Source organism: Alosa alosa, chromosome 18, assembly GCF_017589495.1.
Source record: "Alosa alosa isolate M-15738 ecotype Scorff River chromosome 18, AALO_Geno_1.1, whole genome shotgun sequence".
In the NCBI taxonomy this organism is placed as follows: domain Eukaryota; kingdom Metazoa; phylum Chordata; class Actinopteri; order Clupeiformes; family Clupeidae; genus Alosa; species Alosa alosa.
The window spans coordinates 13,248,882-13,267,689 of record NC_063206.1 but is presented as its reverse complement, the minus strand read 5'-3'; the positions used below and the strand labels follow the sequence as shown (position 1 = coordinate 13,267,689).

Below are 18,808 nucleotides of genomic sequence, written 5' to 3'. Positions count from 1 at the left end.
AACAGAACAAAAAAACAAAAACATATAAAGCTATTGTGAATGTGAGACAGAAGATGGATGGTTAAAGATTCTTCAAAAGGCTATTTGACATGTGCAGCTCCCCACAGCCTGCAATGAGGCACACAGGATGGACAGTGTCTTTTCCTAGCCACACTGTCTGTTGAGAGAACAGAGAGGAGGTGAGGCGGGCTACTCACAGTGGAGCCATAGTTGATGGCCAGAGTCTGCAGAGTCCAGGGCAAACCCAACCCCACCAGGATATCAAACACGTTACTGCCAATGGAGTTGGACACGGCCATGTCACCCAGGCCTGCAAGACAAGAGCAACAGAAAAAGGGTTAATCAATGTGTGTGTGTGTGTGTGTGTGTGTGTGTGTGTGTGTGTGTGTGTGTGTGTGTGTGTGTGTGTGTGAGTGAGTGAGTGAGTGAGTGAGAGAGAGATAAAGGGTGAAAGTCTGTGTGTGTGTGTGTGTGTGTGTGTGTGTGTGTGTGTGTGTGTGTGTGTGTGTGTGTGTGTGAGAGAGAAAGAGGCTCGGAGAGTTGAATACAGTGAAAGGGAGACTGTGTAAGACAGAGAGAGAGAGAGAGCAGAGGCAGAAGTCATAAAACAACTCAAACCAGCAACCACATACACAATTTAGGTCAGCACACATATAATTGAACGCATGAGTTTGCCTTTGCCGTCAACATTCCTGGTCTCCCAGACAGAGTAAATGAATATTTTATGACAAGACAGAATAAACAAAGATAAAAGTAGCAGTGTGTGTGATGTGCATGCGTATGTAAGGAGGGATGACTGCAATGATGCATTTGCTTTATGAGGTCATCTTACTGCTCCCCTGCTGCTGTTCTTTTAGACCCTGACCATCCTTTCTATCCACACTGTGAAACAGTAGAGTTCTAGTAGTGTTTACCAAGAGTGTCAATTTACATGAATGTTTATAATGATACAGTATATCAACTTTATTATAAAGATGTATATGAAAGTTCACATAACTGTACAAATGCACACAGAGACAGAGTGAAAAAATATTAAAGTTCAGGAAGGAACGAAAATTGCACCAATAATGCAGCAAAGCTTGTTCCCGAGTAACTATGGCAACATAACACTCTGGTGTTGCCGGGCTGTTGTACGAACTGTCAGTGGCACAGCTTGCCACCAGCCTCTTGGCCTGTCTGTAATCCTCTCTGCTCATTACTTGTGTCGTTTCTTTCTGACACTTAATCTCTCCTCTCGTCTCTCTCTTTGCTCTCTCTCTACTCTCCCTCTTCGATCTGACTAAGTAACTGACTGGGATGTGTTCCCCTGGGTGGTGACGGTGAGGTCAGACACCCATCAGACCTCTGTTGCTCTGACCTTGTCGTGCCACGATGAGGCTGGCCATGCAGTCTGGGACACTGGTGCCAGCTGCCAGGAACGTGATGCCCATGATGACATCAGGGATGCCCAGGGTAAACCCGATGACCGTGACCTGAGGGGACATATCAGTGAATATCAAAATAGGACAAAATCAGTGTTAATGCTTTTACTGTATGTCTTACTTTTACGAAATGTATTCTTCATCACAAGATTTACTTAAAATGTACTTTATTCAAAGTCATTCAATGAAAATACTGTGTGTGACAAGCTCTACCACAAATACTCTCTACAAAGACATCCCAATTAAAAAAGGTGTGTCTTACTCTTTACACCTAGCATAACTGAGGGACACACTAATTCAAGTGACAGCATTTATACATGTCGTCCATGTTTAATTTTGAGTTCTGTTTATGCTGGTGCGGGAATATAAAGTCAGGTGTTCACATAAGCTTACCATCCACACCATTATGTAGGACAAGCCAGCGATCCAGACCGTGGACATGCCGAACGTTACCATGAACCACCGCTCCCAACGAGGATTGGCACAGTTGGGCACGGTGAAGTACAACACCAGGCACAACGGCCAGGCAAGCAACCACTTCAGCTTATTACAGCAACCACCTTTTAGCAGAGAGAGAAAGAAAGAGAGAGAGAGAGAAAGAAAGAGAGAGAGAGAGAGGGTGAAATAAAGACAATAAAGATATCTCTAGAGAGCTACCCTAATGTGGCTATTATAACTCACATACCAATTAATGAAGATGAACTACTATTAATCAACTGCAGTAGGATACAGCAGTTTTTGTACTAGAAGAGAATATACATGCAGTTTTTTTATCATTTCTTTTCATTTCCTTTGCTACCCATCTCTTTTCCATGCTGTGTTATGGCAATCTGAGGGGATTGAGTAGAGCTGCTCAGTACCTGGTACTTCAAATGGGACGAAGGGCCCCTCATTCTCCTCCTCCTCCTCCTCTTCTTCTTCGTCATTTTCGTTGTTCTCGTTGTCTTCGTTCTCGTTCTCCGTGTCCGTGCCTGTCTCCGCTCCTCCTCGGTCGTCGTCACGGTGACCCCCGCGGCGACCGTTGAGCCCACGCTCCACGCCCCCCAGCCCGTTCTCCACTGCACGTCGACCCGGTAGTTTGGCCGAAATGTCAGAATCGCCGTTAATGAGGTGTCCGTTTATCAGACGCTGCCTCTGTATGCGCACACACGCACACACACACACACACACGCGCACACACACAAACACACACACACACACACACACACGCGTACACACACACGCACACACACACACACACACACACACACACACACACACACACACACACACACACACACACGCGTACACACACAGATATAAATATGAAATATATTGTTTTTTTTTCAGACTATATAAAGTAACTGTGTGTCATTTGTTACTGTCAGTGTGTTGATAAATCTTTGCCGTCACACAAGGTATACTTGATAAAAAAAACCATTTTCATGTGATATGATGTATAGTATGTGATTTTATATGACAACATAAAACTCAATCTCTGTATCACAAACACATAGATCATTTGTACAGAATGACATGAATGATGCCAAGATCAGGATTGCAATCAGTGAATAGCATGTAAGGTATGTCTGCTTTATTTGTTTGTTTGTGTTTGTGATGTGAACCTATATGTTTGTGTCTTTGTGTGTCACCTGAGTGTGTGTGTGTGTGCGTATGTGTGTGTTAGTGTGTGTGTGGGTGTGTGTGCTCCCCCACGAACCTCGGTGATGAGCATGCGGGAGGCCATGGTGAGTCGGGTGCGCGGGGAGAAGTGGCTGGTGATCATGATGCGCATGCCGGCCTCGGAGAAGGACAGCTGGTGGGGGTAGGCCGACAGCAGCTCGTCCACCATCAGCACTGACGGCTTCCGGTGGAAGTTAGCTGCAGGGACGGACCACACAGACAGGGGTCAGAGGATGTCGTGAAGAGAAGGGCAGAGCATTAACAGACGGGGCTAGAAAAATGTGAGAAAACACATGAAGGGTTCAGATGCAAAAGCCTCTAAATGTCACCTACGTCAAAAATGAGATAAAGATGGTGAGTGAATGCTCTCCTCACATAGTATACGTTAATCAAATAATTTAACTTCAAAACACACCAAATAACACTCTCTTCCTGGTCTGAAATATCGATTTCTATGCAAAAACCTATAGGAACCGGATTTTAAATGCTCATTTAAAAGAAATGTGGTCAGACGGATTTAGAGGGTTTTGCATCTGAACTCTTCACATATATACACATACATACACACACACGGATGCACCCACACGGATGCACCCACACCACATGTTGACATTACCACCTATCACACGAAAACTAACAAAGACAGAGAAAGATGTAGAAAAAGACTGTCATAAAAACACACAAACGTACACAGGCACTTAGAGGCAGCCTCTGACTGACACACACACACACACACACACACACACACACACACACACACACACACCGCAAACACAGGCACCACATAGCACACATGCACAGACAGTCTTGTAGACTTCCTCCTGCTCCTGGGGGACCCCAGGCACTGTTTTGGTTTTTTGTCTGCTCCACTGCACCCGACTGAGCTTGTCAGCCCCCCACCGAACCTACCTGCAGTGGGTGGCTCGCCAAGGCCATTATACTTACATAATGACTTTAATTAGGTGCACTGGGGCAGAGAGCGAGAGAGAAAGGGAGAGAGAAGAAGAAAGAGAAAGAGAAAGAGAGAGAGAGAGACAGAGAGACAGAGGGGGGGGCATGCTGTGCAGGGGGCCCTAGATTGGCTGAGTCTCTGACAACGGTCAGATATGAGGTGATGGGCACCTTTTTTCAGCAGCACCACCGTGGCATCGCAACCATCGTCCAGGTCGGCGTTGCTGGCTGTGCCGTTGCCCAGGTTGCCCGAGTTCTTCTTACGTCTCTCAATGAAACGCACCACAGTTGAGTTCAGCCTGGGAAGCAGAGGGACAGTGGGTCATATATGCAGTACAGAAACTGCTTATATGTCAGCACGGTATACTGTATGTGCATGTGAATGGTGGGCAGCAACTTACTTCATTATCGTAATGTAAACAAGGTACATCAGCACGAGTGTGAGAGATTCCCACCTGGAAACAAACAGCAGGTGAGGCACATTACCGACACACCTTTCTGAAAACATACCATTTAGCCTTAATGCCATACTGTAAGTGATAGATCCAGTACTACCATTAATAAGATGGACATATAGTATATCATTATATAATAGAGTCCAAATGAACAGAGGAATGTGAACATTGGACTCACCATGTTACCTTCTCGTCATATATAAACTGTAAAAAGAAAAACAAACAAAAGTCAGATGACAGATACAGAAGAATTTCTTGACACCTTGGTTGCTTTTTTATAGACACTACTGAGTTGAACTGAAATTCTTGAGGACCCCTTTGCTTGCAGTATCATGAATCCACCATCAGATGGCAGCAAACTCCAACTCTGGTCCTTTGAAACTGAAGTTGGTTGCTGATTTCACCATGTTGTTACCATTTGCCTACTCAAGCTAATCCTGAGAAACTCGATACGCTTTGGTTCTGTGGTTGCAGCCAGAGACTCTGCTATATAGCCACTCACTGAAGGAAATAATTAGACCCGTCATCACAACTGTCATATGCCAGTATACTTCCCACTTCAACACACAATGTCCTATAATAACATAAATATTTCCTAGGTGTATTTGTTCTATGCTTTATCTTTATCCCTTATCTTTGACTGAAACAAATTAAGAAGTCTGCTGCTCTCTTGGTGCTGTTCATGCACCAACATTAAAATAAAATAAAAGCTCCATGCCCAATGCACACAACATCTGAATGTATGGAGCTCCAACTCAAATTTGGCTACAGAGCACTCTCGTGACTGGCAGCCACAGAACTTCATGGCATGCTGACAGTGTACTCTGTGCTACTTCAAATGCCGCATGTGCTGCCAAGAATCCTCTTCGAGCTCCACTGACCGATTTGTTGGCCACGGAATCAGCCATGACAACGGACTTCCTCACTTGTAGCTCACGACCCAGCCACTGTCCTCTCATCTCCTCTCTTCTCTTTCTCCTCTCCTTTCTTCTCACTCAATCTGCTCTAGTCTTCTCTCCCTCTTTTCTCAATCTCCCTCTCCTCTTTCCCCCACTCTTTTCTTCTCCTTTCACTCTCCTCCATCCTCATCTCTCCTCTCCTCTCATCTCAGAGTTGAGCTGACCCAGTCTAATAGCTGACTCGTGACCATAGTCAGTGATGCAACCTTCTGTCTCTCTCCCCAGGAGTTGAACCACCACCACATCCCAAAACTGTCAGCACATCCTCAGCCTGCTTTAGCTTGCATTACCCAACATCACTTTCATTTCACTCAAATACACAAGTTCAGGAACTAAGTAGCTACAATACCACCCATAAATAATGTTTGGGTTGCACTTTGTATAAAAGCCTTTGCTAAATACTGCTTTACAGCTTTTTTAAAATAACATTATTAACACAACATTATTTCTAGAGACAGTTTGTGTGTGTATGTAGAGGAATGTTAAGACAGCTCACTTTGAGGAAGTGGGCTTCAGTGCTTTGGAGCTGACCGGATGCTCGACTAGAGTACCAGCCCGCATGTTTGAGCCGCTCATGTCGTTGGCATGCGCCCTGCTGTGGCTAACTAGCTGCAGCCCTTCTGTAAGCACTGTATCTGAATGACAAAAGATGCTAATAGCGTGCCGCTGAGTGTAATCCATGCCACAACTGAAATGGCTGCCATCTAATCCGTTGCAACTCATTGCATTGAGAGTGTTGTCAAGGCAATGGTCTCTGTCACTTTGTTGTGAAAATTAAGCTAAATGTCATTTTACTGCATTCCCACAATGCTTTGTTGTTGAACTAGTCAGACTAGTAAATAGCCACACAATATTGTTTGTCTGCCTGTTACCTTAGCTGTCTACCTGTTATTATTGCAGAGTGCCTACCTAACCAAAGAATGGGCAGATAGAAGCATACAGTACATGCACTCTGGTCAGAGCAGTCATGGGTTCGCTGGCTGACAGGCCTGTCCAGCCAGGCAGAAGGACGCTCGGCGGTCTCCATGTTTTGGCTAATTCGAGCTTGCTGGTGCCTGCGTTGGATTAGTGCCCATGCCGACCAGATGCTGCCCCCTTAGCCCAGCGGTGGCGTCGGCTCCTCCAACCCGTTGCAACGGCCTGAGCCCATCCATCCCCCCAAGCGCACCCTGCAACCTGTCACAGCTGCACCTGTTCACCAACACAACAGCCCTGATTAGGCTGCTTGTTCCAATCCCACCACACACATCCTCCCTGATTGCCACGACGACAGCTATAGAGTGCCGTTGGGGGGATGCGTTTCTCCCCAAGGCGTCACTGAGCTACCACACCGGCTGCTCTACTGCACCGACATGAAGCACAGTCCAGAGTAGGAAGGAGATAGTAAGGTCTCTGTGTTCTCACTACAGAGGATTCTGAGACTCACAAGGCGGCCTCTGTTCACTTTGAAGATTACACAGATGAAATACACTTCTTTCACTTGCCTCCTCATCCTCCCCCTGCTCTCTCTCTCTCTCTCTCTCTCTCTCTGTGATGTCCTGCTTGGCGGTGCTGGTTTATGTTTGTTTTGCTGTGTGCCGGGGACCCATGCTGGGTCCTGCGTAAACAAGCGCTTAGCTGCAGGCCCATGGGGCCTGTGGAGGAGCCGCTAGCTGCTCCTTGACAACTCACCCGCACGAGGAGGCCCATAAGGGAAAGAGAACCAGCAACGTGTGTGTGCGTGTGTCTGTGTGTGTGTCTACGCCTGTGTGTGAAAAGCACTTAAACTGCTGCATGTACTCACCACAATTAGAGTGGTCACTGATATGGTGTAGAACACTGAATCCCTCATTAGAGTCCAACAGGAGAGTCGTACAGCCTGGAAGTAGGGGTGGGGGAGTGGACAGAGAGAGAGAGAGAGAGAGAGTGAGAGTGAGGGGCCACATATTCACATCAGCATCCCTATGCACTGTCCAAATGCAGTAGATGCTCCACAGACCAGACAGCCTGGGCCTGATGCATGAAATAACCCTGTGTGATCCAGCAGAGGCAGTAGTGTGATATTGGCTGGGGATGGATGGGGGGAAGTCACTGTTTGTTGTCATCTCTCCAAGGTGACATAATCCATGAGCTGGAAAATCCCCTCACCTGAGCGCGTGTGTGTGAGTGGGTGAATGGGCTGACTCTGGTACTGTCATTTCCTAATGGTTTTCATTTCTGGTCCGCACTGTCACCAGCTGAATCCAGTGCTTATGCTTAACACATGTGTGGCCGTGCTTGTCCATCATGTGCTTATCCATCAGCTTAAGGCACAGTATACTTCACATGTTAACCCGAATGAGCACACACACACACCCACACGCACACACGTATGCACGCACACACACACACACACAGGGACAGAGACAAACCCACAACATTCTGCAGAAACAATCTTAATATGATGAGATTAACCGCCTCTATCAGAATTTCCAGACACAAATTCCATTTTCTGGCACAAAATTCAGTTAAAAGGTTGTGACCACTCTTTTCTGCTAAATATATAGTATGCATGTGAGATTATCATTGAGTGTGGTGTGTGTTTGTGTGAGAGAAAGAGAGTGTGTGCGTGGAGTACTTGTGATTATTGATCCGAGTTCATTTGCATGACCTTGAAAAATCTAGACCAAACGACTGCAGCTGTTATTTTTGAAGATGAGCGGGAGTCATACATGTAGTCACTCCTCATGCTACTCAACCCAAGCCATAGGTAAAAATCTGCAACACTGCGTTGCCATGACAACGCAGGAAACTCTCTCACGAAAGTGCGTGCTACTCAGCGCTAACATTGCCATTGTGCGTATGCGTCTCCAAGGGATCCTGTTGCCAAGAGCCACCTCTTTTCCAGTAAATCCTCTTTCTCTCTCTCTCTCTCTCTCTCTCTCTCTCATTCTGTGTCACTTCCTGTTGCCTTTCTGTGTGAGTATATGTGTGCATGTCTCTCTGTGTGTGTGTGTGTGTGTGTGTGTGTGTGTGTGTGTGTGTGTGTGTGTGTGTGTTTGTGTGTGTTGTGGATGAATGTGTGGGTATGTGCAAGTATGTGTGCTGTGTGAGTGGTGTGAGCTTGTGTGTGTCTGTGCATGCCTGTGTCTCTGTGAGGGTTCATGTGTTTCTCCACCTCACAATCACACTTGGTCTGACTGCTGTCAGATTACCAGCCCTCACTGTGCCTTTGTCAGATGGCGACTAAAGGGTAAAAGAGAAAAAATAACAAAAAATAACAGAGACAAGAAAAAAGAGCTGTATTTCTGAGGACGTGGGAATGTGCATCTCAGTATCTCTCACTGGAACTGGTGCACAGATCTGATCAAAGAGAATGGGAGAAGCAGAGATTTCTCACCATAGCTAGTCCAAGGCCAATATTTCTTGTCCCAGGGCTGGGGGGAGCTCACCACTGCCCTTATCAAGATAGCTGATAATAAATGCTATGTTGAACCTAAGCCCTATCCTGGTCAGTAGCTCATGTACTTGCATAGAAGACACCTGACATAAATGAGCATCTACCGACTCCTAGTGGAACTGTCTTGTTTGCTCTCTGTTTAAGGCAGTAAAACCCTTGAAGACCACTAAAACCAATAGGAAAAGTTGACCGATACTATAGTAGACCGAATCATAGTAGGTGAAACAAACCCAGTTTGAAACCAAATGGGACCTGATAGTAAATGGTGGTCGTCTAAACAGAATATATTCAGAGTGTTACAGCCTGTGGTTTCTATGAGAACTTGCTGATTTCTCCACTGAGGTCAACAACAAGTTACATAATTATGATGTAGCACAAAGGCATGTAATGCTGGATAATCAGCATTGATATATATGGTACAGTGCATCTTCTCTATGTTCTGCATAATTTTCAGATTCAAGCACACAGAGAACTCCCAGTGATTCTAATGACTTGCTGATTGCATAATTAGCATACAAACACACTATGCATATTTATCACACTTCCTCTTTTCGTTCGGCTCACTGTACTGCATGTTAATCCCCGAGGGAACTATCTCTTATTTTCTTCTGCTTCTTTGTTTGAAGCAGAAGTTATACAATGCCTTATATGGTCCTCCATAGAGAATTGTCCGCCACTGTTGTTCACACTGTGGTGTGTTCTAACCATGATGCAGTCTTCGTATAAGTGACTGGAGATAGGGCATGTTTAGATTCTGTATGCCTGCAGTGAATTGATGATGGGTCAATTAAATGTTACAGAACGGTTATAACAATGATTATCATTTGGCTGTTGAATATGGCTGAAATTACCAGTAAAGCAGACAAATAAACAGATAGATAGATAGATAGATACTTTATTCATCCCGAGGGAAATTTTAGAGTAAAATCAATTCAAAGGTCTTGTAAAAGTGTCGAGTTGTATGAATTACCTGTCCAGCAAATATCCCACAGACGCCGATGATGCAGAGAACGTTGAAGACAGCAGAGCCCACGATGGTTCCCACCCCGACGTCACCCTTAGTAATGAACACCCCTGTACACAGAGGGGGGTGGTCAAGTCACACTCCAACTCTCTCTCTTTCTGAACTATACAATCTGTATGCACAACCTTATGACAGAAGCACTTTGGCCATTTATTTCTAATGTAATCTTACAAGTCCAGTCAGGATGCTTTTGTCAGCGCCAATTCATATCAATAACCCTGTTATGAGGGGCTACATATTTCAGTTACAGTTACAGAATGATGCAATTACACAGAGAGAGAGAGAGAGAGAGAGAGAGAAAGAAGCAGACTAAACAGGGGGGGGAATATTACCAATGACAGAGGTGAAGAGCTCTGGGGCTGAACTTCCTGCTGCCATGAAGGTTGCTCCAGCAACATCCTCACTCAGATGCAATCGCTGCAGAGAGAGAGAGAGAGAGAGAGAGAGAGAGAGAGAGAGAGAGAGAGAGAGACAGGATCAATGAGAGGAAAGTATGTCAAAGAAACAGTGGGAGAGACAGATATCAAGACAGCAGAGAGATGGATGGAATATTGCAAGAGGGGAGAAAAAAGAAACAAACATATAAAGAGAGAGAAATGACAAAACACAGAGAGAGAGAGAGAGAGAAAGGAGAGCAGGGAGTTTTTAATAAGTGAACTCTTCCAGCCAGCTATCAATCATATCAAACTGTACCCACTCTGACAGGGCACAGAATACTGATCAAGGTCAGTCCAGATTACTGTGTGCGCGTGTGTGTGTGTGTGTGTGTGTGTGTGTGTGTGTGTGTGTGTGTGTACATGAGACAAAGATATGGAAAAAGTAGTGTGCATGTATTTGTGCGTGTCTAAGGGTCATCTTAGTGCGCACTCTTACCTCACAGATTTTCTCCAGCGATGGAACAAAGTAGTCATCGCATACAATGGCCAGGGCGTAGAACATGTACATGGCCTTCAGAGAGAAGCACAGGCTGGTGTCAAACACACACAGTTATGGCATACAGCACATACACCAAGCACACACAAAACACCAAGCCACAAAACAAATTCAATGAAAGGAAATCAGAAACTGCAGTGTGTAGAATTCAGTAGGATTTCAGTTGTTTTGGTAGGACTATTATGTTCGCTGCAATGCCCTTCTACTTGCGTTTTGCTGTACTGAAGTACAAAGTGGTTATTACAAGAGAGTCTGAACATGGGCCAAACCTTGCTATTTACCATGCTAACCTTGGTGGCTATCTGGGCAACACTGAGAGCATTGTGTCAAAATGGTTTCTTTACACTCTGTAGCTGTTTCTAGGTCATTTTTGAACACTTCAAAATAAATATATAGACATAGCCTCTTAAAGCAGACATGACTGTTGTGCGGTAGGGGCATGTTGGGTGAAATTACCCAGACAGTCTGACCCTTAGAGGCTTGAGCCAAATGAAAACTTGATTGTCTGTAGAGAGATGAGAATATTAACCTCTTTACAGAGATGGGATTGTGTGTGGCCGAGTTTGGGCAAGCCGTAAGAAGGGTTAAAGCAGAAATGGAAGTCTGTGGTGTCGCTGTGTAGCAGGCATGCGTATCCTCCTAAGCTGCTGTTTGTGTCCTCCATGCTATCTGTATGCTTGGCTCGACTGGACAGCCCTGCAGATTCTAAGAAAGTTACTTAATGACTGGGAAATGCCTCTTGCAGTGTGTGTGTGTGTGTGTGTGTGTGTGTGTGTGTGTGTGTGTGTGTGTGTGTGTGTGTGTGTGTGTGTGATTGCATGTGTATTCGGTTTGTGTGTGTGTGTGTGTGTAGAAAGGATTAGCCTTGAGAACATGGGAACATCTGGTAGTCTCTGATAGTGTGGTCAGTGGGGTGTGAATGGTGTGAATCTGGCCTGGGCAGCAGCTATCTCCGGGTGAGAACGGCTGAGCACGAGATACGCAATCGACACACACTCGCACACACACACACACACACAAACATAAACAGAGAAAATAGCCATCAACATTGTGGATTGCACAATCTGAGCCAGTGTTCAAGGATTCAACACTACTATCTATCATACAGGAATATATTTTTTTTACCTCTGTCTTGACTACCTCAAATGACTCTCTAAAATGTGTGGAGATAATAATAATAAGCTTTATTTGTATAGCACCTTTCATACACAGAATGCAGCTCAAAGTGCTTTACATTTGAAGCATGTAACACAATAATAGTCAGTCAGTCATTATCAATCACTTTTCTTCATTGCTAGGGGCCGTTTATGATCCACTCAGCAACATATCAAAAATATAGAAAATGATATGTCATAAGACTGGCAGCCTTAACTCTCTTACCCCCCACACGCACGCCATATGGCAACTGTGGCAAGGAAAAACTCCCATATTCCAGGAAGAAACCTTGAGCAGAACCTGACTTAATAGGGGAGCCCATCTGCTTCTGGCTGGCTAAGCCCTCAATAGCAGCAGATGTAGAATAATCTGAAAAAGTAGTCTACAGGATAAGATGAGTTAACTAAAAGCTTTCCTGTACAGGTATGTTTTCAGATCTTTTTAAAAAATATTTACTGAACTCGCCTGCTTGATGTACAGAGGCAGGGTGTTCCATAGTTTGGGGGCATAATGGATAAAAGCAGCTTCTCCACTTTGTTTGTGGAGCACTTTGGGTACGATCAAAAGATTAGAATTGGATGATCTAAGTTTCCTTTGTGGTTGATAAGATATTAAAAGCTCAGAGATATATGAAGGTGCTATGCCATTCAGAGCTTTGTAAGTAATTAACATAACCTTAAAATCAATTCTTTAGGAAATAGGGAGCCAGTGCAGTTCAGCCAACACAGGGGTGATGTGTTCTCTCTTCTTAGTCTAGTCTAGTCTAGTTAAAAGTCTAGCCGCAGAGTTCTGTATGAGTGCCAATTTCTTTAGATGTTTTTTGGGAAGACCAGTGAAAAGTGCATTGCAGTAGTCTAACCTGCTAGTGATAAAGGCGTGAATTATTTTTTCTGCATCCTGTTGAGTTAAAAAGGGCCGCACTTTGGCAATGTTTCTCAAGTGGAAATAGGCTGTCTGAGTAACTTTACTGATATGGGGCTTAAAACTTAACTCTGCATCTAAGATGACACCGAGGCTTGTTACTTTTGGTTTGACCTGGTGCGTCAAATTCCCCAGATTACTAAGAACAATATCTCGCTTTAGTTTTGGTCCAACCAAAAGTACCTCTGTTTTGTCATCATTTAGTTTCAAAAAATGTTTGCTCATCCACTGATTAATGGAGGTTAGGCATGCAGTGAGGGAGCAAAGGCCATCTGGGTTAGTTGGCTCCACAGAAATATACAATTGGGTATCATCTGCGTAGCTGTGGAAGTTTACATTATGCTGACTTATGACGTTTCCCAATGGAAGCATATATAGGGAAAATAGCAGGGGACCAAGGCAGCTCCCCTGGGCCACACCAAAAGGCAAGTCATGTTTTTCAGATACATGATCTCCTAGACTGATATAAAAATCTCTGCTAGTAATAGTAAAACCAGTTTAGAGCATTATCAGAGAGACCCACCCACTTCGCAAGGCGGTGAATTTGGATGCTATGATCAATGGTGTCAAATGCCGCACTCAAATCCAGAAGAATAAGGATTGAGACTTTGTTTGAGTCAGTAGCCAGTCTGAGATCATTGACTATTTTTACTAGAGCCGTTTCTATGCTGTGATTTGATCTAAAACCTGATTGGAATTTTTCAAGGATACTGTTTTCGTTGAGGAAGGTATTTAACTGATTACAAACAACTTTTTCAAGTACTTTGCTCAGGAACGGTAGATTTGATATAGGCCTGTAGTTGCTCAGATTGGTATGGTCAAGATTTGACTTTTTGCTAAAGGACCTTAATTTTGGGGGGCTGTTTTTGGGTGTACTATCAAACATATTACTTGTGTTACCAATAGCCTCCCTTATAGAAATGACTTTGTTTTTGAAGAAGTTCTGAATTCTTCTCGCATCTTAGAGAGGATGCCTGACTGAGTGTATCAAAAGGTGTTTGATGCAATAGCCTATCAATGGTAGAGAACAATACCTTAGAGTTTCCACTGTTTTCAGCAATTACCTTAGAGAAGTGGTTCCTTCTCTCATTCCGAATAGCTCTATTATAATTTGCTATTTTTTCTTTTAGAATGGCACGGTGAACCTGTAACTTAGTTTTTCTCCATGTTCTCTCAGCTTTTCTACATGATCTTTTTAGATCATGGATATTTTCGTTGATCCAAGGTGTCAGTTTGCTACAGGGCCTTTTTTTAGTCTTTAAGGGTGCCACTCTGTCAAGCAGAGCGCCTAATTCACGATTGAGAGCCTCTACCATTTGATCAATGGGATGATGTAAAATATCTAAATTTATGGAGTCTATAAGAGCTATGAACTGCTGTTCTGCTCTAATGTCCAAGAGTCGCGATTTGATTGCAATTTCGGGATAAATTTTTGGAGTATGTAGTACTACATTAAAAGATACACAATAATGATCAGACATATTTATATCATTTACTGATAAGTCTGTGACTTCTATCCCTCTAGAAATGACTAGATCGAGGGTGTTGCCAAGGTTGTGGGTGGGTCCTGTAATGCTGCTTTAGCTCTAAACTGTCCAACACATTAAGGAACTTACTGGCTTTAGCATCAGTTGTCTTATTGACATGAATATTAAAGTCGCCATTTACAATTAACCGATCATAGCTAGTGATGATGAGCGACATAAGTTCAGAAAACTGGTCAAGAAAGCCAGTCCATAGTTTAGGAGGGCGGTATAAGGTTAATAGAAGTAGGCCTACAGCTGGGTCAGCCTTCAGAGTGAGGGCAATATACTCAAAGGAAGCGAATTCGCCAAGTTGACTCTAGTGCATATACATGCGGCTTTTGTGTGTGTGTGTGTGTGTGTGTGTGTGTGTGTGTGTGTGTGTGTGTGTGTGTCAAAAATGTGTGTGTCAGGACAAATGTCTCATCTGTCCCTGACACACACATACACACACACACTGTATTCGCCATGTCTAGAGTGGAGTGGAGTGGCTAGCTGAAAGCCTGGTTATCGTTAGCTTGCCCCATTTCCTGCTAACTATCCACATTGAGCCACCAATGGCTTCCGTCTTCTGAGCCAGTCCACATACATAACAGACCACATTGCAATATGCCGGTGACAGCCACTGTGTGCGCGGGGGGATTTGGTTTCCAGCAGTAATTGTCTCGGCCACGGTATCCCTGAGAGGATTGGAAGGCCATCTAAATAATGCCCCTGTAATGCTGGCAACCATCTGGAAAATCGCCAGGTCTGCTGGTGGGAAGGGTGCCAGTGATTTGGGCACCATGATGGAGCACCTTCTGTCGGGGCATGAGTAAACAAAACGACTATGCGACGGATCAGCATTCATTCTCAACAAGATGTTCAAAACCAATGCCACCGCTGGTCTGCTCTGGTACTGCAATAACAGTAAGCCTAATACCCTATGTAGTGTATTAGTTATGTATAACCACATTTAAACGGAGATTAGCCTGACGAGCCAGACCCACATTAAAATGTAGGGTCTGGGCACTCACCGTTCGCAGTGCTCAGCCCGAGGGGCGGGATAATCAGTTGTCTTTCAAATTCCCCCTGCACGCAATAGGACAGCGGCAGCGCTATGAGTCCCATGCGTTTCGCACCAGCGGAGCTAGTTGGCTAGTTCAAACGTTTGCCAACTTAAGAAAAACTTAACTCGTGTCACACTGTTCGCCAGCAGCAACATCCATCTTATTTGTTTTCAAGTAGCATTCAAGCCAAACCGTTGCAACTCTGCCATCAATCATTATGTTAAGCCCACCTAACGACTCTATACACGATTTTATTGGCCTGATTAAGTTTCGATTTCTGGAGCTCACAAGCCAACGGAGAGTTGCTAGACTAGCCCTGCCAGCAAATGTAATTTGCTGCCGCTAGGGGCGCGTCTAGATTTCTAGGCTAAACGGAGATAGGAGTAGGCCTAAAACTAACACTAAATGTTTTCTGCAAAAGATACAACAGAAAAAGTTTTTGAAGTTGTGCAATCCTTAAAGGAATTATCCGGAGTAAAAGGCACTTTAGATCAATTTACGGATGATTGGGAGTACATACGTTAAGTTGACATCCAAATCATGTCATTCGGATGTGTTTTGAGAAAGTTTGATGTTACCGTTTTTAGTCAAAACTCGTTAGCGTGGAAGTGAGAAGGGCTTATTATTTTGATTAAAAAAAAAAAAAAAAAAAAACATAGTCCAGTCCATACAACTTTGACATGATTTGGATGTCAACTCAACGTATGTACTCCCAATCATCCGTAAATTGATCTACAGTGCATTTTACTCCGGATAATTCCTTTAAGGCTTTGCCCTCACTGTACGTGAACTATAAAGAACAACTGAACAGCTGTGAGTGAATTCTGTTTGAATGTGGTCATTTTTCAGAATCAACATGTAGGCCTTCTGTGATATGTAGCATATTGCGGTCCCTATTGTGATAGTATTGTGAGGTTGCAGGCAATACCCAGCCCTACATTGGAATAAATTGTTCAATCTATACTTCCTTCTTCGCTAAACTGAACTGCAAACAATATAGATTAATGCCATTTACATAAACAAGTGATCTATCTAATTTTGACAAGAACTGGATGAACCAAACCACAAAGGTCAGCCCAAATCACTTGAACTTGAGTGATAAGGGTGAGTGATTAAGTAATATGTGATAAGATAAGACTCTTTCCACTGACCTGACAATTGTGTCCAAGTTAAACAGTGAGGTCACTGAACTTTGCTTAGAGATTAATGCATAAAACACGCCCGTGTTGTTTACCCATAGTTGAGCTGAGTGCTGCTCCGCTCTGCTAACAGGAGAAAGTACTTACTGTCGGGCCTGAACTAAATACAACTGGCAACAGTGCTGACAGGAGGAGCATGCCCATGCTCTGTCGCTTAGGCTGGGCCAGAGTCCGAACTCCTGACCAGCACTTTCCTTTCTCCTCTCTCCACCCATTTCATGCCATGCTAGTCTATACTATGGTATGCTATGCTGCTACAGTACGTAACACTTACACAATAACAACCTGGACTGTGTCCCAGCAACCATTTGTTTGACGCTGAAGCTTGGCCAAGCTAGTGTAAATGGAGGAGGAGAAGCAGGAAAAAAAGGAGAGAGAGAGAGAGAGAGAGAGAGAAAGAGAGAGAGAGAGAAAAAAAGAGACTGTGTATGTCTATGACAACAAAAGGGAGAATGAGGGGAGAACTCTAGGGCTTGCTCTCAAAAGCAACATCATCATATAACTCAACACAGTTCAGTACCTTCAGCTCTTAAGGCTATGCTGTCAAAAACTCAAAAGCTCTTATTCCAAACAATACATCTCCTCCTCTCCACAATCCAACCCCGTATCACAGGCCAAACACACATTCAAAAGACAGACTCTGGAGAGTGAAAAACAATTTTTGGTGCAGAGGGGGCAGCAATGGGATGTGTCGTGCTTGCAGTGTCCGTGTGTGTGTCTGTGCTCGTGTGTGAATTAAACTAATATGAGTGCTGGTTGGTATCTTTTATCTAACAATTTACCTGACCATACATGACAACTTCAGTTTTCTTATATATATATATATATATATATATATATATATATATATATATATACATACTATATCTATCTATCTATATATATATATATATATATATATATATATATATATATATATATATAGATAGATATAGTGCTTTATTTATTCATATGGCAGTAAGATGTACTAGTTCCAAAGTGCTGAAAATGACCAGCAAAGGCACACTCAGTTCCTCCAGAACAAAAACACAAAAAAACAGGCATTTTCTTGAAGAGCCTATAAACTGTGACATGGCCCCCTCAGAAGAGAGGGCGGGCGCTGATTGTGTTATGTGTCCATGATGAATTAGGACAAATGAAAAAACAGAAATCGTTCCAGCGTTTGCATGCTCCTGTTGCACTCTGGCTGGAGGAGAGGCAGACTGCATCCGATGCTACAGGGTTATGCCGGGTTACGAGACATTACACGCCTCACTTGGACTGCGGATAGCTCTGATAGAGGAGCATGAAAAAAAAGCATCTGCTTCATTTAAAATCCATCAATCTTACTCTGTGCACACACACATACACAGAGAGAGAGAGGGAGCCACATGACTGACCTCCTCCAGCTAGGACAGGCCTGTTATGAGGGTTATGAGGGGCTGCCTGGGCTGTGGCTGTGTGTGTGTGTGTGTGTGTGTGTGTGCGCCTCTTTGGGCCCCTCTCCTCCCTAAACAATAAAGCCGTCTGGCCTCAGGAGTGACCTCAGCTCTACAGCGACTGACTGCCATCATTGCCTCCCTCTCTCTCCACTACTTTAACAGAGAACGCCGCAGCACAGAAACGGCTAAGGAGTGTTAACACAGATGCAATGGAGAGAAAACAAGCAACATGATTTAAGATATTGGTGTATACTATGTGCGTGTGTATATATACTGTATACTGTAGGTGGATATAGATAGATAGATAGATATAGATAGATAGATATACTGATCATTGGTGTAATATAGTTGCATGATGAGGTTTTTGTATGTATGTATGCATGGTTTTGTGCATGTGTGATTAGAGCGGGATACTCACACATAGAACATGTAGTGCAACAGCTCCCTCAACCCTCTCCTTGTGGGTGAAAAGGTCGCTGGGAAATTCATGAAGAGCTGTGGAGGAAACAAGTGCATGCACCATTAGATACGGCCTTGTGCTCATACCACATAAATCCACAAACACACACACAGATACACACATAAGCACAATTCATGGAACAGGTGTGTTTACACACAAAAGTGCAAGCACACGCGCACACACGCACGCACTCACACACTACGGACCTTCATACACGTGACTGGTGGAGGACCTCGTTCTCCTTCTGAAGTGCTTTC

At 44.0% G+C, this 18,808-nt stretch overlaps 1 protein-coding gene across 1 annotated transcript in view; it reads right to left on the bottom strand.

Moving 5' to 3' along the window:
* The window catches only part of slc24a3 (solute carrier family 24 member 3), a 71,043-nt gene that overhangs the window by 5,739 nt on the left and 46,496 nt on the right, over nucleotides 1-18,808 (bottom strand). The window contains exons 3-15 of the mRNA XM_048270174.1: nucleotides 18,510-18,586; nucleotides 10,764-10,838; nucleotides 10,223-10,307; nucleotides 9,837-9,940; nucleotides 7,232-7,306; nucleotides 4,668-4,693; nucleotides 4,436-4,489; nucleotides 4,206-4,333; nucleotides 3,121-3,281; nucleotides 2,282-2,555; nucleotides 1,815-1,981; nucleotides 1,358-1,472; nucleotides 198-310 (exon numbers count right to left, since the gene is read on the bottom strand). Coding sequence (XP_048126131.1) covers nucleotides 198-310; nucleotides 1,358-1,472; nucleotides 1,815-1,981; nucleotides 2,282-2,555; nucleotides 3,121-3,281; nucleotides 4,206-4,333; nucleotides 4,436-4,489; nucleotides 4,668-4,693; nucleotides 7,232-7,306; nucleotides 9,837-9,940; nucleotides 10,223-10,307; nucleotides 10,764-10,838; nucleotides 18,510-18,586 — 1,454 coding nt within the window. The remainder of the gene's footprint in view (nucleotides 1-197; nucleotides 311-1,357; nucleotides 1,473-1,814; nucleotides 1,982-2,281; nucleotides 2,556-3,120; nucleotides 3,282-4,205; nucleotides 4,334-4,435; nucleotides 4,490-4,667; nucleotides 4,694-7,231; nucleotides 7,307-9,836; nucleotides 9,941-10,222; nucleotides 10,308-10,763; nucleotides 10,839-18,509; nucleotides 18,587-18,808) is intronic.